This window comes from Panulirus ornatus, chromosome 41, assembly GCF_036320965.1.
Source record: "Panulirus ornatus isolate Po-2019 chromosome 41, ASM3632096v1, whole genome shotgun sequence".
Taxonomy (NCBI): Eukaryota; Metazoa; Arthropoda; class Malacostraca; order Decapoda; family Palinuridae; genus Panulirus; species Panulirus ornatus.
Genome location: NC_092264.1, coordinates 10,198,237 through 10,223,695, shown reverse-complemented (window position 1 = coordinate 10,223,695; position 25,459 = coordinate 10,198,237). Strand labels below are relative to the sequence as shown.

Sequence of the window (25,459 nt, the reverse complement as noted above, 5' to 3'; positions counted from 1 at the left end):
AGAGATGCTCTGTGGAAGGTATTAAGAATATATGGTGTGGGAGGAAAGTTGTTAGAAGCAGTGAAAAGTTTTTATCGAGGATGTAAGGCATGTGTACGTGTGGGAAGAGAGGAAAGTGATTGGTTCTCAGTGAATGTGGGTTTGCGACACAAACATATATATATATATATATATATATATATATATATATATATATATATATATATATATATATATATATATATATATCTTTTCTTTCAAACTATTCGCCATTTCCCGCGTTAGCGAGGTAGCGTTAAGAACAGAGGACTGGGCCTTTTTTGGAATATCCTCACCCGGCTCCCTCTGTTCCTTCTTTTGGAAAATGAAAAAAAAAAAAAAAAACGAGAGGGGAGGATTTCCAGCCCCCCGCTCCCTCCCCTTTTAGTCGCCTTCTACGACACGCAAGGAAAACGTGGGAAGTATTCTTAATCCCCTATCCCCAGGGAGTATATATATATATATATATATATATATATATATATATATATATATATATATATATATATATATATATATATATGTATGAGAAATTACCGGTGTAGACCCCGTTGCTCACCAACGTGAGACGAACGGTATTCGAGTACTTAGTATTCGAATAGTTATTTCCTATTAGCCATGCCCATGGCCTAGCGGTAGCATTTCCACCTGTTACACAGGGGTCCCGGTTTCGATCCTGGCTGTTGAAGGTTTGTATGTTCTATGAAGGTGCGCGTTCCTATGCACTTTGTTCGTATACACACACACACACACATATACATATATATATATATATATATATATATATATATATATATATATATATATATATATATATATATATATATACAGGAGAGTGAAAGGCGTGCAAGGAATAGAGTGAATTGGAACGATGTCGTATACCGGGGTCGACGTGCTGTCATTGGATTGAACCAGGGCATGTGAAGCGTCTGGGGTAAACCATGGAGAGTTTTGTGGGGCCTGGATGTGGAAAGGGAGCTGTGATTTCGGTGCATTACACATGACAGCTAGAGACTGAGTGTGAACGAATGCGGCCTTTGTTGTCTTTTCCTAGCGCTACCTCGCGCGCGCGCGGGGGAAAGGGGGTGGTGGGGTGGCGACTGAAATGAATGAAGGCAGTAAGTATGAATATGTACATGTGTATATATGAATATGTCTGTGTAGGTATATGTATATATACGTTGAAATATATATGTATGTATATGTTTGTAGGTAGGCGTTTATGTACATACATGTGGATATGGGTGGGTTGGGCCATTCTTTCTTCTGTTCCCTTGCGCTACCTCGCTGACGCGGGAGACGGCGATTGAGTATAAGAATAATATATATATATATATATATATATATATATATATATATATATATATATATATATATATATATTATATATATATATATATATATATATATATTATATATATATATATATATATATATATATATATATATATATATATATATATATATATATATATAATCGCTGTTTCCCGCGTCAGCGAGGTAGCATCGGGAAACAGACGAAGAATGGCCCATCCACTCATATACAAACATATATATACATAAACGCCACATACGCACATATGCATACATTTACATATCAACATATACATACACATACGCAGACATTACATACATACACATGTACATATTCATACTTGCTTGCCTTCATCCATTCCTGTACCTACCCCGCCCCACAGGAAAATAGCATCGCCATCCCCTGCTTCAGCGAGGTAGCGCCAGGAATACAGACAAAAAGGCCACATTCGTTCACACTCAGTCTCTAGCTGTCGTGTGTAATGCACCGAAACCACAGCTCCCTATCCACCACATCCAGGCCCCACAGACCTTTCCATGGTTTACCCCCGACGCTTCACATGCCCTTGTTCAGTCCATATATACTTATATACAGACATCAGGTACCCAATTTATCGAGCATCTCTTAGGGAAAGGATGAAAAGCTATAAGAGCGTCACGTTCAACATTGCTAACCGCTACAGTACAGAGGTAGACTTTATGCACAATGAGTGGATGAAGGCCAGTGTATAAGAGCCTTACATATCTTACATTTAACATCATAAACACTTCCATTTTTTTTGTAAGGATGTATACATTGGCCAGACCAGCAAAACAACAGTTGACAGATGTTATTGGCGTGGGCAGTAAATAGGCAGATGTGACCACAATACTGTTACTGCTAAACATTTCCAGGAATAAGTTCATCCTGTAGACCAAAACAATAATCTTGGTCATATTTGTACCTTTCATCGGATTATCTTGCTCATAATGTCATTGAATGCCTTAATTTAGTCAATAACTTTAACTCATCTCTATGTAAACTCTAAAGCACGTCCCATCATCATCCACCACATCATTATGAATAAATTCTCAGGACAGAATAGCATAGAGGAAGTTAGATTGATCCACGTCTCGCTACCCAAGTTACCCAACACCTTCCACGTCACCCAACTCCTTCCTGCTCACCCACGTTTCGCTACCCAAGCTAACCAACACCTTCCACGTCACCCAACTCCTTCCTGCTCACCCACGTCTCGCTACCCAAGCTAACCAACACCTTCCACCTCACCCAACTCCTTCTTGATCGCACTCTGCCATCCTCAACCCTACTTCCTCTAACGGTCGTGTCAGTGATACTCCTTACCTTTTGTTCAGTCATGGCAGCAAGAGGGTCTAAAGGCGTCTGTCTCCGGTGATTAGGTCACTATAATTCGTCAGTTTTATTAAAGAAAACGTCACTTATACGCCTAATGCATGTGTCGTAGGCTAAAGCTTTGTGTGTTAGGCTAAAGCTTCTGTCGTACGGGTTGTGGCGAAGCTTTGCTGACAACTTTGGTCTTGTACCTTCAAATTTCTGAGGAAGTTCAGGGAAACAGCCACATCAGAGGAAGCTTCACGCTCCTTGTTACTAGTTATTGTGAATTTAGAGAGAATGTGTTGGTTATAATAATTTAACTTCGTTGTACAGAGAACTAAGATGGAATCCTTAAAAAAACCGGGAAGGTGTTTGACTTCAGTGGACATGTTTGAAGTACGTGGTTGAGCTAGTGATGTGTTAGCGAGGCTTACTTGTCTCTCAGTGACGCTAGCGACCTTGGAACCGATGCTGGAGATGGAGAGCGACATGTTGTACGTCATTTGGCGACACCGCCGCCCTTCGTCTTGGTCTTCCCAGGGCGTCACTAACATGTCTGTAAGGACACGACACTCAGCACTTGCAATAATCGTAACACCTGTTGCAACGGAAACGACAGAACAACACAAGTGCAGTAGTAGAACGGAACAAAAGCAGTAAGACTACAACAGTAACGTAAGAGCAACAGGAGAAGCAGCACCACTAATACAAAGGCAGTAAGACTACAACGGTAACGTAAGAGCAACAGGAGAAGCAGCACCACTAATACAAAGGCAGTAAGACTACAACAGTAACGTAAGAGCAACAGGAGAAGCAGCACCACTAATACAAAGGCAGTAAGACTACAACAGTAACGTAAGAGCAACAGGAGAAGCAGCACCACTAATACAAAGGCAGTAAGACTACAACAGTAACGTAACTGCAACAGGAGCAACAGGAGCAGCGGCACCACTAATACAACCAACAACAACAGTTGTAGGTTGATAAACAACAGAGGGCTCGGCACATGTACTGAGGTACCGTTTGCTTCTTCATCATGTAAAAGATCCAGAGGAAGTGATGGCTGTCCCACGGTAATATTGAGGAAGAAGTGTATACACAAGTGAGCGAGACCACTGAAGTTATTACCTAATCCTTTCCCCCACACAGGCGACCGACCCGCCTAGCATGGTGTTTAACCTCAGCCATCAGCATATATGTTAAATGTGAGGCAATTCTACCTGAGGTTCGTGACCAAACACACACACACACACACACACACACACACATATATATATATATATATATATATATATATATATATATATATATATATATATATATATATATATATATATATATATATATATACATTATTGATATATATAGCTTATTGATACAGTGGTTAAATATGTATATATATATATATATATATATATATATATATATATATATATATATATATATATATATATATATATATATATATATACATTATTGATATATATATAGCTTATTGATACAGTGGTTAAATTGATGAGAACTACTATTGTCGTTTGTGTAAATAAATTAAACATTTCCTTTCCATAGCCAGAGGTTGAACCATTATGTGACATTCATTTTTTCATTTCAATTCAAGCTAGAAGTTTCAGTTTTCGAAATTGTTTCTTACATTTTTCACATGTATATATATGTATGTGTGTGTGTGTGTGTATATGTGCGTGTGTGTGTGTATGTGTGTGTATGTGTATATATATATGTATATTATCCCTGGGGATAGGGGTGAAAGAATACTTCCCACGCATTCCTCGCGTGTCGTAGAAAGCGACTAGAGGGGACGGGAGCGGGGGGCCAGAAATCCTCCCCTCCTTGTATTTTTTTTAACTTTCTAAAATGGGAAACAGAAGAAGGAGTCACGTGGGGAGTGCTCATCCTCCTCGAAGGCTCAGATTGGGGTGCCTAAATGTGTGTGGATGTAACCAAGATGTGAAAAAAGGAGAGATAGGTAGTATGTTTGAGGAAAGGAACCTGGATGTTTTGGCTCTGAGTGAAACGAAGCTCAAGGGTAAATGGGAAGAGTGGTTTGGGAATGTCTTGGGAGTAAAGTCAGGGGTTAGTGAGAGGACAAGAGCAAGGGAAGGAGTAGCAGTACTCCTGAAACAGGAGTTGTGGAAGTATGTGATAGAATGTAAGAAAGTAAATTCTCGATTAATATGGGTAAAACTGAAAGTTGATGGAGAGAGATGGGTGATTATTGGTGCATATGCACCTGGGCATGAGAAGAAAGATCATGAGAGGCAAGTGTTTTGGGAGCAGCTGAATGAGTGTGTTAGTGGTTTTGATGCACGAGACCGGGTTATAGTGTTGGGTGATTTGAATGCAAAGATGAGTAATGTGGCAGTTGAGGAAATAATTGGTATACATGGGGTGTTCAGTGTTGTAAATGGAAATGGTGAAGAGCTTGTAGATTTATGTGCTGAAAAAGGACTGATGATTGGGAATACCTGGTTTAAAAAGCGAGATATACATAAGTATACTTATGTAAGTAGGAGAGATGGCCAGAGAGCGTTATTGGATTACGTATTAATTGACAGGCGCGCGAAAGAGAAACTTTTGGATGTTAATGTGCCGAGAGGTGCAACTGGAGGGATGTCTAATCATTATCTTGTGGAGGCTAAGGTGAAGATTTGTATGGGTTTTCAGAAAAGAAGAGTGAATGTTGGGGTGAAGAGGATGGTGAGAGTAAGTGAGCTTGGGAAGGAGACTTGTGTTAGGAAGTACCAGGAGAGACTGAGTACAGAATGGAAAAAGGTGAGAACAATGGAAGTAAGGGGAATGGGGGAGGAATGGGATGTATTTAGGGAATCAGTGATGGATTGCGCAAAAGATGCTTGTGGCATGAGAAGAGTGGGAGGTGGGTTGATTAGAAAGGGTAGTGAGTGGTGGGATGAAGAAGTAAGAGTATTAGTGAAAGAGAAGAGAGAGGCATTTGGACGATTTTTGCAGGGAAAAAATGAAACTGAGTGGGAGACGTATAAAAGAAAGAGACAGGAGGTCAAGAGAAAGGTGCAAGAGGTGAAAAAAGGGCAAATGAGAGTTGGGGTGAGAGAGTATCATTAAATTTTAGGGAGAATAAAAAGATGTTCTGGAAGGAGGTAAATAAAGTGCGTAAGACAAGGGAGCAAATGGGAACTTCAGTGAAGGGCGCAAATGGGGAGGTGATAACAATTAGTGGTGATGTGAGAAGGAGATGGAGTGAGTATTTTGAAGGTTTGTTGAATGTGTTTGATGATAGAGTGGCAGATATAGGGTGTTTTGGTCGAGGTGGTGTGCAAAGTGCGAGGGTTAGGGAAAATGAGTTGGTAAACAGAGAAGAGGTAGTAAAAGCTTTACGGAAGATGAAAGCCGGCAAGGCAGCAGGTTTGGATGGTATTGCAGTGGAATTTATTAAAAAAAGGGGGTGACTGTATTGTTGACTGGTTGGTAAGGTTATTTAATGTATGTATGACTCATGGTGAGGTGCCTGAGGATTGGCGGAATGCGTGCATAGTGCCATTGTATAAAGGCAAAGGGGATAAGAGTGAGTGCTCAAATTACAGAGGTATAAGTTTGTTGAATATTCCTGGCAAATTATATGGGAGGGTATTGATTGATAGGGTGAAGGCATGTACAGAGCATCAGATTGGGGAAGAGCAGTGTGGTTTCAGAAGTGGTAGAGGATGTGGGGATCAGGTGTTTGCTTTGAAGAATGTATGTGAGAAATACTTAGAAAAGCAAATGGATTTGTATGTAGCATTTATGGATCTGGAGAAGGCATATGATAGAGTTGATAGAGATGCTCTGTGGAAGGTATTAAGAATATTTGGTGTGGGAGGAAAGTTGTTAGAAGCAGTGAAAAGTTTTTATCGAGGATGTAAGGCATGTGTACGTGTAGGAAGAGAGGAAAGTGATTGGTTCTCAGTGAATGTAGGTTTGCGGCAGGGGTGTGTGATGTCTCCATGGTTGTTTAATTTGTTTATGGATGGGGTTGTTAGGGAGGTGAATGCAAGAGTTTTGGAAAGAGGGGCAAGTATGAAGTCTGTTGGGGATGAGAGAGCTTGGGAAGTGAGTCAGTTGTTGTTCGCTGATGATACAGCGCTGGTGGCTGATTCATGTGAGAAACTGCAGAAGCTGGTGACTGAGTTTGGTAAAGTGTGTGAAAGAAGAAAGTTAAGAGTAAATGTGAATAAGAGCAAGGTTATTAGGTACAGTAGGGTTGAGGGTCAATTCAATTGGGAGGTGAGTTTGAATGGAGAAAAACTGGAGGAAGTGAAGTGTTTTAGATATCTGGGAGTGGATCTGGCAGCGGATGGAACCATGGAAGCGGAAGTGGATCATAGGGTGGGGGAGGGGGCGAAAATTCTGGGAGCCTTGAAGAATGTGTGGAAGTCGAGAACATTATCTCGGAAAGCAAAAATGGGTATGTTTGAAGGAATAGTGGTTCCAACAATGTTGTATGGTTGCGAGGCGTGGACTATGGATAGAGTTGTGCGCAGGAGGATGGATGTGCTGGAAATGAGATGTTTGAGGACAATGTGTGGTGTGAGGTGGTTTGATCGAGTAAGTAACGTAAGGGTAAGAGAGATGTGTGGAAATAAAAAGAGCGTGGTTGAGAGAGCAGAAGAGGGTGTTTTAAAATGGTTTGGTCACATGGAGAGAATGAGTGAGGAAAGATTGACCAAGAGGATATATGTGTCGGAGGTGGAGGGAACGAGGAGAAGAGGGAGACCAAATTGGAGGTGGAAAGATGGAGTGAAAAAGATTTTGTGTGATCGGGGCCTGAACATTCAGGAGGGTGAAAGGAGGGCAAAGAATAGAGTGAATTGGATGGATGTGGTATACCGGGGTTGACGTGCTGTCAGTGGATTGAATCAAGGCATGTGTATGGGGGTGGGTTGGGCCATTTCTTTCGTCTGTTTCCTTGCGCTACCTCGCAAACGCGGGAGACAGCGACAAAGCAAAAAAAAAAAAAAAATATATATATATATATATATATATATATATATATATATATATATATATATTTCTTCTTTCAAACTATTCGCCATTTCCCGCATTAGCGAGGTAGCGTTAAGAACAGAGGACTGGGCCTTTGAGGGAATACCCTCACCTGGCCGAATTCTCTGTTCCTTCTTTTGGAAAAAAAAAAACGAGAGGGGAGGATTTCCATATATATATATATATATATATATATATATATATATATATATATATATATATATATATATATATACATATATATATATATATATATATATATATATATATATATATATATATATATATATATATATATATATATACATATATGTATATATATGGTTGTGAGGCATGGTATATAGACAGGGTTGTGCGGAGGAGGGTGGATGTGTTGGAAATGAGATGTTTGAGGACAATATGTGGTGTGAGGTGGTTTGATCGAGTAAGTAATAATAGGGTAAGAGAGATGTGTGGTAATAAAGAGTGTGGTTGAGAGAGCAGAAGAGGGTGTAATGAAATGGTTTGGGCACATGGGGAGTATGAGTGAGGAAAGATTGACAAAGAGGATATATGTGTCAGAGGTGGAGGGAAGAAGGAGAAACGGGAGACCAGGTTGGAGGTGGAAAGACGGAGTGAAAGAGATTTTGAGCGATCGGGGCCTGAACATACAGGAGGATGAGAGGCGTGCAAGGAACAGAGTGAATTGGAGCGATGTGGTATACCAGGGTCGACGTGCTGTCAGTGGACTGCACCAGGGCATGTGAAACGTCTGGGGTAAACCATGGAAAGGTCTGTGGGGCCTGGATGTGGAAAGGGAGCTGTGGTTTCGGTGCATTACACATGACAGCTAGAGACTGAGTGTGAACGAATGTGGCCTTTGTTGTCTTTTCCTGGCGCTACTTCGATGACGCAGGGGGTGGCGATGTTGTTTCCTGTGGGGCGGAGTGTATATATGTATATATATTTGTCTGTGTATATGTATGTATATATATGTACGTGTATAAGCGTGTATGTATATGTGTGTATATCCCATCCACGACTTTAGCTATCAATAAAGTCTTGATGAAATTGTATAAATACAATTAACTAAATTGTAGTTCATAACCAAGGCGAAACCTGCTATTTATTTTCACGGATAATGAAGAACATGATATGTGGATGTAGTCCGGCCGTAATTTACGGACACGTAATACATACCGGTCACCTTCCTGACGCTGTAGACGTCGACCATAAACTGGTCGTGGATGAAGATCAGGTTGAAGACACTGTCGACCAGGAGGTCCACCTCTGCGTTTAGCACCATCTTCCCCTGTGGCTGTTCCCCATGAGAGCTCGACGTTACTGCAAGAGGGTCGAAAGGCCATTTTTTTTTAAATCCCATTATCACCAAATGAGTGACACAACCACATCAACCACAGAAAAAGTTGTGACAATTTTGGGGGGGAAAACTGACGGCAAAAATTGGTTAGAAATCGAATCAATGTCCAAACTATCGTACCTTTCGACGTGGAGGACCTCTTCAAGCGGACGCCATCGTCGCTCTCCGTGGAGTTCTCTGTCCTGTCCAGCCTTTCCCTGTAGTCGTTCGCTCCGGCGTCGGCCACCCTGGATCTAACCCGACTTCGGCTTCGTTCGCGCGGGGTGAGGTGAACGGACTGGTACGGGACGAGCAACGCGTTGGGGCCATCGCCGTTGGTCGTGGTCGTCGACGCCATCGTGTGGAGGAAGGTCGGCGTCCTCTCGTCTGGCTCACACGGCGGCCGGCTGTGCCGCTGCCAGACGCAAGAGTTTGTTGTCAGCTCACTCGGGCAGCAGTTGTGTCAGGCAATGGTTTTGTAAAGACAGTTCTATGATCGTGTGAGCGTTTTGTAGAGTCAGTTTTATGATCGTGTGAGCGTTTTGTAGAGTCAGTTTTATGATCGTGTGAGCGTTTGGTGTCTGTAATGTTAGCTTAATTTTGTGTGACACCTTTCTTTAATGGCTAGGACCTTATAGGTCAAGGGGAGAGAAGGAAGCAAAAAAAAATATATGTTTATTACAACATTTATGGCTATTTCTTAATATGCTTATTTGTTGAGGAAAAACAATATATATCCTTGTGTTTGTGTGAATTCTTTTTTCTCTTTTGCGGTCATACTGAAATAGGATGAAGAGGCTTAATGAGGGTTTGACTAATGTCGGGGGTACAGTGTCTACGGTCTATCAGTTTATATGTAATATGAAGGATTGTTGTACTGGAGTCTTGGAGTCAAATATGGGTCATAGACATCGTACCTCATCCAGCTTCATGTGTTGATGGTGACAGAGGAGGATGACAGCACAGCACAGCACCACAGGATCGAACCCCTTGCCTGAAGTTGCCCCCTCACTCACCCTCACTCACTCACGCCTTGAGACGAGGAGGAGCTGCTGTCGTCTTGTTCCCACTCGATCTCCAACTGTGGAGGTTTTGACTCGATCAGTTTGGAACGTCCAGTTGTGAGTGTAGGTTTAAGTATACAGTGAGGATTGATGATTGTACCTTTTATTATCAGTTTATTGATTAGGGAGAGAGATATAGAGTGACTGGCCGGGAGTGAGTGACATACTCCCTGAGTACGACTGGGTGAGCCTTGAGCACAGCGCATGATTGACTGGGCGAGCCTTGAGCACAGCGCATCATGGACTGGTCGAGCCTTGAGCACAGCGCATGTTTGACTGGTCGAGCCTTGAGCACAGCGCATGGTTGACTGGGCGAGCCTTGAGCACAGCGCATGATTGACTGGGCGAGCCTTGAGCACAGCGCATGGTTGACTGGGCGAGCCTTGAGCACAGCGCATGATTGACTGGGCGAGCCTTGAGCACAGTGTTACGACCCTCTGGGTATGATGACTGAAGTGTCGTAGTGCCGTGCTCATGGATCGTACCATCGTGTTCATGAGGTTACGTTAGCTCTCTTTGTTTCTGATCTCTGATATCTGAAGTGATGGAAGTATGGTCTCACATCTACAATATCCGTGAGCAATCGTTGCTTCCAAATCTTATCTGACAGCGACCACGGTACAATGATTTGCCTCTTGTTAGTGGCGAAAGCCAACCATTGAAATACAAATACAAAGGTTGTGTGTTCACATTGCTGTAGGATGATTTTGTTGAGCGTGTCTGGTACGTTGTATGAGAGGGTAGTGACCGAGATGGTGGCATGCCCAGAGCATCAGACATGAGAAGGAACGAAGTGGTTTCAGGAGTGGTAGAGGATGTGTGGATCATGCGTCGTCTCTCTGGCATCTGGGTGAGAGATACTTAGAGAGACGGAGGGATTTGTATGTGGCATTTATGGACCTGGAGAAACTGTATGATAGGGTAGATGGAGATGTTTAGTGGAACGTATTACGAATGAATCGTTTGGGAGGGAAGCTACCACTAGTAGTGAGGAGTTTTCATTAAGAGAATTAGGCTTGTGTGCTAGTAGGAAGAGAGGAGATTGAGTGGTTCCCAGTGAAGGTGGGTCTGCGGAAGACCATGGTTGTTTAATTGTTTATAGATTGGGTAGTGAGGGAGGTAAATGCAAGTGACTTGGAAAATGCGACAGACAAGCAGTCTTCTGGAAGGAGGAAGGGTGCTTGGGAAGAGAACCAGTTGTTGCTGATCACGCTTCGCTAGCGGCAGCTTCGAGTCAAAAACTGCAGAAGTTTGAGTGTGTGACGGGAGAAAAGTGAAAGTAAATGTGTATGAAATGAAGATTCTTAGGTGGAGAGAGACAGGTTAGATGGGGGTGTGAGTCTGAATGGAGAAAACATGGAGGAAATAAAGTGTTTTGAAGACCTGAGAGTAAACATGGGAACGAACGGAACCACAAGAGCTAAAGTGAGTCATAAGGTGGAGGAGGGGGCGAGGATTCTGGGTGCACTGAGGAATGTGTGGAGGGGCGAATATGGGTGTTGTTTGGAGGTGTCATGGGCTATGGGCGAAAACGTACAGAAGAGGATGAATGTGCTTGAAATGAAATGTTTGAGGATCACATGTCAGGAATCAAAGGGTGAGAGAGAAGTGTAGTAATAAGAAGAGTTTGGTTCAGAGAGTTTTCAAGAGGGTTGGCTGGAGTGATGTGGACAAAGGGACAGAATGAGTGAAGAGATTCTGACGAGAATATATGTATCAAAAGTGGAGGGTACGGTAAGATGGACACTGTATTGAAGATATAGTAAGTTTTGATGCTCGGGTCCTGAACATACAGGAGGAGTGTAGGGCTTGCATGTGACAAGGGAGAATTGGCGTGATATGGTATCTATATAGGGGAAGACGTGCTTTGGGTGGACAGAACCAGGGCATGTGAAGTGTACGGAGTAGACCATGGAAAGGTCTGTGGGGGGCCTGGATGTTGATAAGAAGCTGTGGTTTCGGTGCATCACAAATGACAGATCGAGAATAGATGTGAACGAATGAGGCCATTTCTTCGTCTGTTCCTGGTGCTATCTTGTTAACGCTAGGAACGGTGATACACACACACACACACACACACACACACACACACACACACACACGCACACACTTCATCGCCGTTTTCCGCGTTAGCAAGGTAGCACTAGACATAGACAAAGAAAGGCTACATCCGCTCACATCCACTCTCTAGCTGTCATGTGTATTGCACCGAAACCACAGCTCCCTATCAACATCTAGCCACCACTGACCTTTCCATGGTTTACCCAAGACGCTTCACATGCCCTGGTTCTGTCCATTGACAGCACGTCTTCCCCTGTATACCACATCATTCCAATTCACTCCACTGACAGCACGGCGACCCCGCTACGCCACATCGTTCCAATTTACCCTACCTGAGCATGCCTTTCAACCTCCTGCATGTTCAGGCCCCGATCGCTCAAAAGCTTTTTCACTCCATCCTTTCAATGGCATTCTCCTTGTTCCATTCACCTCTGACATATGTCGCCTTTGCCTTTGCCAGCCTTTCTTTGTTCATTCTCTCCATATGTCCAGGCCATTTCAGCACACTCTCTCTGCTCTCTCAGCCACACTTTTTTCATTACCACAAATCTCTCTTACACTATTAAATATATACGTGTATATATATATATATATATATATATATATATATATATATATATATATATATATATATATATATATATATATATATATATATGTATGGGTGTTTTATTTGCTTATGGATGGGGTTGTTAGGGAGGTGAATGCAAGAGTTTTGGAAAGAGGGGCAAGTATGAAGTCTGTTGTGGATGAGAGAGCTTGGGAAGTGAGTCAGTTGTTGTTCGCTGATGATACAGCGCTGGTGGCTGATTCATGTGAGAAACTGCAGAAGCTGGTGACTGAGTTTGGTAAAGTGTGTGAAAGAAGAAAGTTAAGAGTAAATGTGAATAGGAGCAAGGTTATTAGGCACAGTAGGGTTGAGGGTCAAGTCAATTGGGAGGTAAGTTTGAATGGAGAAAAACTGGAGGAAGTAAAGTGTTTTAGATATCTGGGAGTGGATCTGGCAGCGGATGGAACCATGGAAGCGGAAGTGGATCATAGGGTGGGGGAGGGGGCGAAAATCCTGGGAGCCTTGGACAATGTGTGGAAGTCGAGAACATTATCTCGGAAAGCAAAAATGGGTATGTTTGAAGGAATAGTGGTTCCAACAATTTTGTATGGTTGCGAGGCGTGGGCTATGGATAGAGTTGTGCGCAGGAGGGTGGATGTGCTGGAAATGAGATGTTTGAGGACAATGTGTGGTGTGAGGTGGTTTGATCGAGTAAGTAACGTAAGGATAAGAGAGATGTGTGGAAATAAAAAGAGCGTGGTTGAGAGAGCAGAAGAGGGTGTTTTGAAATGGTTTGGGCACATGGAGAGAATGAGTGAGGAGAGATTGACCAAGAGGATATATGTGTCGGAGGTGAAGGGAACGAGGAGAAGTGGGAGACCAAATTGGAGGTGGAAAGATGGAGTGAAAAAGATTTTGTGTGATCGGGGCCTGAACATGCAGGAGGGTGAAAGGAGGGCAAGGAATAGAGTGAATTGGATCGATGTGGTATACCGGGGTTGACGTGCTGTCAGTGGATTGAATCAGGGCATGTGAAGCGTCTGGGGTAAACCATGGAAAGCTGTGTAGGTATGTATATTTGCGTGTGTGGACGTATATGTATATACATGTGTATGGGGGTGGGTTGGGCCACTTCTTTCGTCTGTTTCCTTGCGCTACCTCGCAAACGCGGGAGACAGCGGCAAAAAAAAAAAAAAAAAATATATATATATATATATATATATATATATATATATATATATATATATATATATTTTTTTTTTTTTTTTTTTTTTCATACTATTCGCCATTTCCCGCGATAGCGAGGTAGCGTTAAGAACAGAGGACTGGGCCTTTGAGGGAATACCCTCACCTGGCCCCCTTCTCTGTTCCTTCTTTTGGAAAATTAAAAGAAAAAAAAAAAAAAAGAGAGGGGAGGATTTCCAGCCCCCCGCTCCCTTCCCTTTTAGTCGCCTTCTACGACACGCAGGGAATACGTGGGAAGTATTCTTTCTCCCCTATCCCCAGGGATAATATATATATATATATATATATATATATATATATATATATATATATATATGTATGTAAAATACTTCACTTCCCCCAGTTTTTCTCCATCCAAACATACTTCCCAATTGACTTGACCCTCAACCCTACTGAACCTAATAACCTTGCTCTTATTCAAATTTAATCTCAGCTTTCTTCTTTCACACACTTCACCAAACTCAGTCGTCAACTTCTGAAGTTTCTCACCCGAATCAGCCACCAGCGCTGTATCATCAGGGAACAACAACTGACTCACTTCCCAAGCCCTCTCATCCACAACAGACTGCAGACCTGCCCCTCTCTACAAAACTCTTGCATTCACCTTTCTAACAACCCCATCCATAAACAAATTAAACAACCATGGAGACATCATGCACCCATGTCGCAAACCGACATTCACTGGGAACCAATCACTTTCCTCTCTTCCTACTCGCACACATGGCTTACATCCTCAATAAAAACTTTTCACTGCTTCTAGCAACTTACCTCCCACACCATATACTCTTGATACCTTCCACAGAGCTACCTCCCACACCATATACTCTTGATACCTTCCACAGAGCTTCTCTATCAACTCTATCATATGCCTTCTCCACATCCATAAATGCTACATACAAATCCATTTGCTTTTCTAAGTATTTCTCACATACATTCTTCAAAGCAAACACCTGATCCACACATCCTCTACCACCTCTGAAACCACACTGCTCTTCCCCAATCTGATGCTCTGTACATGCCTTCACTCTCTCAATCAATACCCTCCCATATAATTTCCAGGAATACTCAACAAACTTATACCTCTGTAATTTGAACACTCACCTTTATCCCCTTTGCCTTAGTACAATGGCACTATGCAAGCATTCCGCCAATCCTCAGGCACTTCACCATGAACCATACATACATTGAATATCCTCACCAACCAGTCAACAACACATTCAACTCTTTTTATTTTAATAGATTCCACAGCAATACCATCCAAACTCGCCGCCTTCCATCTTCCGCAAAGCTTTTACTACCTCTTCTCTGTTTACCAAATCATTTTTCCTAACTCTCTCACTTTGCACACCACCTTGACCAAAACACCTTATATCTGCCACTCTATCATCAAACACATTCAACAAACCTTCAAAATACTCACTCCATCTCCTTCTCACATCACCACTTCTTGTTATCACCTCCCCATTTGCCCTCTTCGCTGATGTTTCCATTTGTTCTCTTGTCTTACGCACTTTATTTGCCTCCTCCCAAAACATCTTTTTATGCTCCCTAAAATCTAATGATACTCTCTCACCCTAACTCTCATTTGCCTTCTTTTTCACCTCTTGCACCTTTCTCTTGACATCTGCCTCTTTCTTTTATACATCTCCCAGTCATTTGCACTATTTCCCTGCAAAAAATCGTCCAAATGCCACTCTCTTCAATTTCATTGATAAATTGAACACCCTATGTACACCAATTATACCCTCAACTGCCACATTACTCACATTAGATATCTGCGAGTGGATTTGGCAGCGGATGGAACCATGGAAGCTGACTTGAGTCACAGGGTGGGGAGGGGGCGAAGGTTCTGGGAGTGTTGAAGAATGAGTGGAAGGCGAGAACGTGATCTTGGAGAGCAAAAATGGGTATGTTTGAAGGAATAGTGGTTCGAACAATATTATATGGCTGCGAGGCGTGGGCTGTAGATAGGGTTGTGCGGAGGGGGGTGGATGTTTTGGAAATGAGATGTTTGAGGACAATATGTGGTGTGAGGTGGTTTGATTGAGTAAGTAATGAAAGGGTAAGAGAGATGTGTGGTAACAAAATGAGTGTGGTTGAGAGAGCAGAAGAGGGTGTGTTGAGATGGTTTGGTCACATGGAGAGAATGAGTGAGGAAAGATTGACCAAGAGGATATATGTGTCAGAAGTGAAGGGAACGAGAAGTGGGAAACCAAATTGGAGGTGGAAGAATGGAGTGAAAAAGATTTTGAGTGATCGGGGCCTGAACATACAGGAGGGTGAAAGGCGTGCAAGGAATAGTGAATTAGAACGATGTGGTATACCGGGGTCGACGTGCTGTCAGTGGATTGAACCAGGGTATGTGAAGCGTCTGGGGTAAACCATGGAAAGTTCTGTGGGGCCTGGATGTGGAAAGGGAGCTGTGGTTTCGGTGCATTATTACATGACAGCTAGAGACTGAGTGTGAACGAATGTGGCCTTTGTTGTCTTGTCCTTGCTCTACCTCGCAAGGCAGTTTGGAGTGTCCTTGGAGGGCTGAAGGCTGTTGGGAGTTTCCTTGGAGGGCTGAAGGCTGTTGGGAGTGTCCTTGGAGGGTTGAAAGCTGTTGGGAGTGTCTTTGGAGGGTTGAAGGCTGTTGGGAGTGTCCTTGGAGGATTGAAAGCTGTTGGGAGTGTCCCTGGAGGGCTGAAGGCTGTTTGGAGTGTCCTTGGAGGGTTGAAAGCTGTTGAGAGTGTCCTTGGAGGGTTGAAGGCTGTTGGGAGTGTCCTTGGAGGGTTGAAGGCTGTTGGGAGTGTCCCTGGAGGGCTGAAGGCTGTTTGGAGTGTCATTGGAGAGCTATGTAGTCGTTGTCAACGCCGACACCAACGGTAAGGTCGTCAACGTACGTTGATTCCATTACGGTATCGTTCTTAAGGAGGCTACAGGTGAGGGAAGGTCTGGAAGGCGAAGATGGACTCCATGGAAACATACAACTTGTTGACGGTCACTGTTGTGGTCTGCAAGGTACGGTCACTGCTGTGGTCTGCAAGGTACGGTCACTGCTGTGGTCTGCAAGGTATGGCCACTGTTGTGGTCTGCAAGGTACGGTCACTGCTGTGGTCTGCAAGGTATGGTCACTGCTGTGGTCTGCAAGGTATGGTCACTGCTGTGGCCTGCAAGGTATGGTCACTGCTGAGGTCTGCAAGGTATGGTCAATGCTGAGGTCTGCAAGGTATTGTCACTGCTGAGGTCTGCAAGGTATGGTCATTGCTGTGGTCTGCAAGGTATGGTCACTGCTGAGGTCTGCAAGGTATGGTCACTGCTGAGGTCTGCAAGGTATGGTCACTGCTGAGGTCTGAAAGGTATGGTCACTGCTGAGGTCTGCAAGGTATGGTCGCTGCTGAGGTCTGCAAGGTATGGTCATTGCTGTGGTCTGCAAGGTATGGTCACTGCTGAGGTCTGCAAGGTACGGTCACTGCTGTGGTCTGCAAGGTATGGTCACTGCTGAGGTCTGCAAGGTATGGTCAATGCTGTGGTCTGCAAGGTATGGTCACTGCTGAGGTCTGCAAGGTATGGTCGCTGCTGAGGTCTGCAAGGTATGGTCACTGTTGTGGTCTGCAAGGTACGGTCACTGCTGTGGTCTGCAAGGTATGGTCACTGCTGTGGTCTGCAAGGTATGGTCACTGCTGTGGCCTGCAAGGTATGGTCACTGCTGAGGTCTGCAAGGTATGGTCACTGCTGAGGTCTGCAAGGTATGGTCATTGCTGAGGTCTGCAAGGTATGGTTACTGTTGTGGTCTGCAAGGTATGGCCACTGTTGTGGTCTGCAAGGTATGGTCACTGTTGTGGTCTGCAAGGTATGGTCACTGTTGAGGTCTGCAAGGTATGGTCACTGTTGTGGTCTGCAAGGTATGGCCACTGTTGTGGTCTGCAAGGTATGGTCACTGTTGTGGTCTGCAAGGTATGGTCAATGCTGAGGTCTGCAAGGTATGGTCACTGCTGAGGTCTGAAAGGTATGGTCACTGCTGAGGTCTGCAAGGTATGGTCACTGCTGAGGTCTGCAAGGTATGGTCGCTGCTGAGGTCTGCAAGGTATGGTCGCTGCTGAGGTCTGCAAGGTATGGTCATTGCTGTGGTCTGCAAGGTATGGTCACTGCTGAGGTCTGCAAGGTATGGTTACTGTTGTGGTCTGCAAGGTATGGCCACTGCTGAGGTTTTGGAAGGTATGGTCACTGCTGTGGTCTGCAAGGTATGGTCACTGCTGAGGTCTGCAAGGTATGGTCACTGCTGTGGTCTGCAAGATATGGTCACTGCTGAGGTCTGCAAGGTATGGTCACTGCTGAGGTCTGCAAAGTATGGTCACTGCTGAGGTCTGCAAAGTATGGTCACTGCTGAGGTCTGCAAGGTATGGTCACTGCTGAGGTCTGCAAGGTATGGTCACTGTTGTGGTCTGCAAGATATGGTCATTGCTATGGTCTGCAAGGTATGGTCACTGCTGTGTCTGCATAGTATGGTCATTGCTGAGGTCTGCAAGGTATGGTCACTGCTGAGGTCTCCAGGGTATGGTCACTGCTGTGGTCTGCAAGGTATGGTCACTATTGTGGTCTGCAAGGTATAGTCACTGCTCAGGTCTGCAAGGTATGGTCACTGCCGAGGTCTGCAAGGTATGGTCATTGCTGTGGCCTGCAAGGTATGGTCACTGCTCAGGTCTGCAAGGTATGGTCACTGCTCAGATCTGCAAGGTATGGTCACTGCTCAGCTCTACAAGGTATGGTCACTGCTCAGATCTGCAAGGTATGGTCACTGCTGAGGTCTGCAATGTATGGTCACTGCTCAGGTCTGCAAGGTATGGAAGATGACCTCCCCCCACCCCAATTTTTGACCATCTATTGCATAAACGTACATTATAAATTCCTCTCTCAAGTCTGGAGTGATGAGACATCTTGGATGGAAGAGGAGTTGACTTTTGTACCTACTTGAGCGCAGTGGGGCAGGAAACCATGTCCCAGATTATATCGTAATGGACATTAGACTCCATACGTGTACGTGGGCTTTAGGTCTATCGACAGCCTAGCGCCATTGTTTGGGCTTAAGGTCTATGGACAGCCTAGCACCATTGTTTTGGGCTTAAGGTCTATGGACAGCCTAGCTCCATTGTTTGGGCGTAAGGTCTATGGACAGCCTAGCTCCATTGTTTTGGGCTTAAGGTCTATGGACAGCCTAGCACCATTGTTTGGGCTTAAGGTCTTTGGACAGCCTAGCTCCATTGTTTGGGCTTAAGGTCTATGGACAGTCTAGCACCATTGTTTGGGCTTATGGTCTATGGACAGCCTAGCACCATTGTTTTGGGCTTAAGGTCTATGGACAGCCTAGTACCATTGTTTGGGCTTAAGGTCTATGGACAGCCTAGCTCCATTGTTTGGGCTTTAGGTCTATCGACAGCCCAGCACCATTGTTTGGGCGTAAGGTCTATGGACAGCCTAGCTCCATTGTTTGGGCTTAAGGTCTATGGACAGCCTAGCTCCATTGTTTGGGCTTAAGGTCTATGGACAGCCTAGTACCATTGTTTGGGCTTAAGGTCTATGGACAGCCTAGCACCATTGTTTGGGCTTAAGGTCTATGGACAGCCTAGCTCCATTGTTTGGGCTTAAGGTCTATGGACAGCCTAGCTCCATTGTTTGGGCTTAAGGTCTATGGACAGCCTAGTACCATTGTTTGGGCTTAAGGTCTATGGACAGCCTAGTACCATTGTTTGGGCTTAAGGTCTATGGACAGCCTAGCTCCATTGTTTGGGCTTAAGGTCTATGGACAGCCTAGCTCCATTGTTTGGGCTTAAGGTCTATGGACAGCCTAGTACCATTGTTTGGGCTTAAGGTCTATGGACAGCCTAGCACCATTGTTTGGGCTTATGGTCTATGGACAGCCTAGCCCCATTGTTTGGGCGTAAGGTCTATGGACAGCCTATCTCCATTGTTTGGGCTTATGGTCTATGGACAGCTTAGCACTATTGTTTGGGCTTATGGTCTATGGACAGCCTAGCTCCATTGTTTGGGCTTATGGTCTATGAACAGCCTAGCTCACACCTTCAGGTGTTAAGACCATTCCAAGACCACGTACACTCTCACACTGGGCCATGACGCCCCCGTCACACATGGGAAATTGGCAGGTAACGAGAAGGATGGAAGAAAGAATCATGTTTAGGGGGTGATATATGGGGGAAGAGGAAGGCAAGTGGGCTGTCCACCTGGCGGAGACGAGATCAACCAATAATCAAAAATTTTTACACTCCACTCAAGTGTTTTTTTTTTTTTTTTTAACAATTAGAGCAATTATCAACGTATGTCTTTGTAAATGAAAAAATATTTTTGCGGGTTTGTTAAGTTAGAAATCCGATATTTGTTAGACAAAATTATTTCTAAGCTGCGTATATATACATATATATATATATATATATATATATATATATATATATATATATATATATATATATATATATATATATATATATATATATATATATATTTGGAAGCGGGTGGTGGTGGTGTGAGAGGGGGATGGAGTGAGTGTTTTGAGGGTTTGTTGAGTGTGTTTGATGATAGAGTGGCGGATGTGGGGTGTTTTGGTCGAGGTGGTGTGCAAAGTGAGAGGGTTGGGGAGGGTGATTTGGTGAACAGAGAAGAGGTGGTGGGGGCTTTGCGGAGGATGAAAGCCGGCAGGGCGGCGGGTTTGGGTGGTGTTGCGGTGGAGTTTGTTAAAAAGGGGGGTGGCTGTATTGTTGACTGGTTGGTAAGGTTGTTTAGTGTGTGTGTGACTCATGGTGAGGTGCGTGAGGATTGGCGGAATGCGTGCATGGTGCCGTTGTACAAAGGCGGGGGGGATGGGGGTGGGTGCTCAAATTGCAGGGGTGTGGGTTTGTTGAGTGTTCCTGGTAAGTTGTGTGGGAGGGTGTTGATTGAGAGGGTGGGGGCATGTACGGAGCATCAGATTGGGGAAGAGCAGTGTGGTTTCGGAGGTGGTGGAGGATGTGTGGATCGGGTGTTTGCTTTGGGGAATGTGTGTGAGGGGTGCTTGGAGGAGCGAGTGGATTTGTGTGTGGCGTTTGTGGATCTGGAGAAGGCATGTGATGGAGTTGATGGAGATGCTCTGTGGAAGGTGTTGAGAGTATGTGGTGTGGGAGGAAAGTTGTTGGGGGCGGTGAGGGGTTTTTGTCGAGGATGTAAGGCATGTGTACGTGTGGGGGAGGGGGGCGTGATTGGTTCTCAGTGAATGTAGGTTTGCGGCAGGGGTGTGTGATGTCTCCATGGTTGTTTAATTTGTTTATGGATGGGGTTGTTAGGGAGGTGAATGCAAGAGTTTTGGAAAGAGGGGCAAGTATGAAGTCTGTTGGGGATGAGAGAGCTTGGGAAGTGAGTCAGTTGTTGTTCGCTGATGATACAGCGCTGGTGGCTGATTCATGTGAGAGGCTGCAGAAGCTGGTGACTGAGTTTGGTGGGGTGTGTGGAAGAGGAAAGTTGGGAGTGGGTGTGGATGGGAGCGGGGTTGTTGGGTACGGTGGGGTTGAGGGTCGAGTCAATTGGGAGGTGAGTTTGAGTGGAGGGGGGCTGGGGGAAGTGGGGTGTTTTGGGTGTCTGGGAGTGGATCTGGCAGCGGGTGGAACCATGGAAGCGGAAGTGGATCGTAGGGTGGAGGAGGGGGCGAAAATTCTGGGGGCCTTGAGGAATGTGTGGAAGTCGAGAACATTGTCTCGGAGGGCGGGGGTGGGTGTGTTTGAAGGAATAGTGGTTCCAACAATGTTGTATGGTTGCGAGGCGTGGGCTATGGATAGAGTTGTGCGCAGGAGGATGGATGTGCTGGAGATGAGATGTTTGAGGACAATGTGTGGTGTGAGGTGGTTTGATCGAGTGAGTGGCGTGGGGGTGAGAGAGGTGTGTGGAAGTAAGGAGAGCGTGGTTGAGAGAGCAGAGGAGGGTGTTTTGAAGTGGTTTGGGCACATGGAGGGGATGAGTGAGGAAAGATTGACCAAGAGGATATATGTGTCGGAGGTGGAGGGAACGAGAAGAGGGAGACCAGGTTGGGGGTGGGGGGATGGAGTGAAGGGGGTTTTGTGTGATCGGGGCCTGAACATGCAGGAGGGTGAAAGGAGGGCAGGGAATAGAGTGAGTTGGAGCGATGTGGTATACGGGGGTTGACGTGCTGTCAGTGGATTGAATCGGGGCATGTGGGGCTTCTGGGGTGGGCCGTGGGGGGCTGTGTAGGTGTGTATATTTGCGTGTGTGGACGTATGTATATGCATGTGTATGGGGGGGGGGGTTGGGCCATTTTCTTTCGTCTGTTTCCTTGCGCTACCTCGCAAACGCGGGAGACAGCGACAAAGTATAATAAAAAAAATATTTTTTTTTTTTTTTTTTTTTTTTTTATACTTTGTCGCTGTCTCCCGCGTTTGCGAGGTAGCGCAAGGAAACAGACGAAAGAAATGGCCCAACCCCCCCCCCCCCATACACATGTACATACACACGTCCACACACGCAAATATACATACCCACACAGCTTTCCATGGTTTACCCCAGACGCTTCACATGCCTTGATTCAATCCACTGACAGCACGTCAACCCCTGTATACCACATGACTCCAATTCACTCTATTCCTTGCCCTCCTTTCACCCTCCTGCATGTTCAGGCCCCGATCACACAAAATCTTTTTCACTCCATCTTTCCACCTCCAATTTGGTCTCCCTCTTCTCCTCGTTCCCTCCACCTCCGACACATATATCCTCTTGGTCAATCTCTCCTCACTCATTCTCTCCATGTGCCCAAACCATTTCAAAACACCCTCTTCTGCTCTCTCAACCACGCTCTTTTTATTTCCACACATCTCTCTTACCCTTACGTTACTTACTCGATCAAACCACCTCACACCACACATTGTCCTCAAACATCTCATTTCCAGCACATCCATCCTCCTGCGCACATCTCTATCCATAGCCCACGCCTCGCAACCATACAACATTGTTGGAACCACTATTCCCTCAAACATACCCATTTTCGCTTTCCGAGATAATGTTCTCGACTTCCACACATTCTTCAAGGCTCCCAAAATTTTCGCCCCCTCCCCCACCCTATGATCCACTTCCGCTTCCATGGTTCCATCCGCTGACAGATCCACTCCCAGATATCTAAAACACTTCACTTCCTCCAGTTTTTCTCCATTCAAACTCACCTCCCAATTGACTTGACCCTCACCCCTACTGTACCTAATAACCTTGCTCTTATTCACATTTACTCTCAACTTTCTTCTTCCACACACTTTACCAAACTCAGTCACCAGCTTCTGCAGTTTCTCACATGAATCAGCCACCAGCGCTGTATCATCAGCGAACAACAACTGACTCACTTCCCAAGCTCTCTCATCCCCAACAGACTTCATACTTGCCCCTCTTTCCAGGACTCTTGCATTTACCTCCCTTACAACCCCATCCATAAACAAATTAAACAACCATGGAGACATCACACACCCCTGCCGCAAACCTACATTCACTGAGAACCAATCACTTTCCTCTCTTCCTACACGTACACATGCCTTACATCCTCGATAAAAACTTTTCACTGCTTCTAACAACTTGCCTCCCACACCATATATTCTTAATACCTTCCACAGAGCATCTCTATCAACTCTATCATATATATATATATATATATATATATATTATCCTTGGGGATAGGGGAGAAAGAATACTTCCCACGTACTCCCTGCGTGTCGTAGAAGGCGACTAAAAGGGAAGGGAGCTGGGGGCTGGAAATCCTCCCCCTCCAGTTTTTACTTTTCCACAAGAAGGAACAGAGAAGGGGGCCAGGTGAGGATATTCCCTCTAAGGCCCAGTCCTCTGTTCTTAACGCTACCTCGCTAATGCGGGAAATGGCGAATAGTATGAAAGAAAAGAAAGATATATATATATATATATATATATATATATATATATATATATATATATATATATATATATATATATATTTGGCATCAGTTTTGCTGCTTGACCAATGTGTCAGTTTTGGTCGTGCAAGAGACTAATAATGATAAAGAAACAAGGACCTGTATTCATTCTAATTTCATCGTCTTATTTTCATTATCTGGTTTGTGGTATCTTTTTGTCATAAATTAGTCCGAGATTAAACGAGGAAATTCTGACAATTCTGAAAATGATCAAATAATATCATTTTATGTTTTCGTACATATTCGCCATTTCCTGCGTCAGCGAGGTAGCGTTGAGAACAGAGGACTGAGCCTTAGAGGGAATATCCTCACTTGGCCCCCTTCTCTATTCCTTCTTTTGGAAAATTAAAAACTGGAAGGGGAGGATTTCCAGCCCCCAGCTCCCTCCCCTTTTAGTCGCCTTCTACGACACGCAGGGAATACGTGGGAATTATTCTTTCTCCCCTATCCCCAGGGATAATCATTATTATTATTATGACTCTTATTCATTATTATTATTAGTATTAACTTGAATGATATAATAAATGAATTGCTGGAAAGATGCTATCGCGTTCTCAGAATTAATCGAACACGCGAATTTTTGCCTTGTATTAATAATAACCAAAATACACGTTTACCACATGATCCCCATCCCTTTTCATCCCAGGGAAATGTCCCAATTGGAAAACGTATTAGCGCATGCGATTCTTACAATCATAGATGTCGTGACCTTTGACCTGGGCTTTTGAAGGTCAAATCAAACAGATATCAGACGATCAAACCCAAGGTTCACACTAGTGTGTTCACTGGGTCACAGAACGTCAAAGAATTTAATAACATTTATAAACTCACGTTTGACTGGAAGATACGTTTTGATCTGTGTCTCTTCAGTGGGCCAGTTGATTATCGTCATCTCATTTCACTGGAAACAGCCATCAGTAGGAGTATGAACTTATCCTTCGTGGAACAGACGTGATATAGACTCCATCTACAGTGGCACAGAGAGAGACACAATATACAGTGGCACAGAGAAAGACACTATAGTCCTCGTTGCTTGTCTCCTCCAACACACCTCCTCCGTCTACCATGGCAGCGGCCAGGTGTGGTATGACAGACCCCTTGTGGGAGCAAGTTCCCAGTACGTCACAATAAAGATATTATTTCTATTGGAAATGGAGGAATAGAAAGGCAATAATTTCCAAACTTTTACTAAGAAGTTACTGTAGAATTTAACGTGTGTCTTGGAAATAGCTGAAGTTATTTTCAATATTCGTATTAAGGTTTATTTTTGTAAAATAAGTCGAATTATTGTACTCTTGGTAGATGTGACGTTATCAACGCTTGTGTGTTGATCTTTTTTTTTTCTTATATATACTGATAAGAAATTCCTCATGTCACTTATTGCATCATCCGCACTAACTCTACCACAAAATGAGCAAAGGACTTTGGCTTAGGACACCGAAGCTGATCTTGGGAGAGTTTACTGTATGGCAGCATTAAACGGTTTACGTAAATGTTAGATAGTTACCCTACCATATCAAGTTTATCTGTGTGAAAAGAGATTATGATGTG

General features: G+C 44.2%; 1 protein-coding gene across 1 annotated transcript in view; it reads right to left on the bottom strand.

Annotated features, from left to right (window-relative positions):
• LOC139761668 (uncharacterized) overlaps positions 1–24,991 on the bottom strand; it is a 41,498-nt gene extending 16,507 nt beyond the window's left edge. Inside the window, exons 1-5 of the mRNA XM_071685992.1 lie at positions 24,740–24,991; positions 9,941–10,104; positions 9,165–9,438; positions 8,864–9,007; positions 3,103–3,224 (exon numbers count right to left, since the gene is read on the bottom strand). Of these exons, the coding sequence (XP_071542093.1) occupies positions 3,103–3,224; positions 8,864–9,007; positions 9,165–9,438; positions 9,941–9,955 (555 nt within the window). The 5' untranslated portion in view covers positions 9,956–10,104; positions 24,740–24,991. The remainder of the gene's footprint in view (positions 1–3,102; positions 3,225–8,863; positions 9,008–9,164; positions 9,439–9,940; positions 10,105–24,739) is intronic.
• Positions 24,992–25,459: the final 468 nt, after the last annotated feature.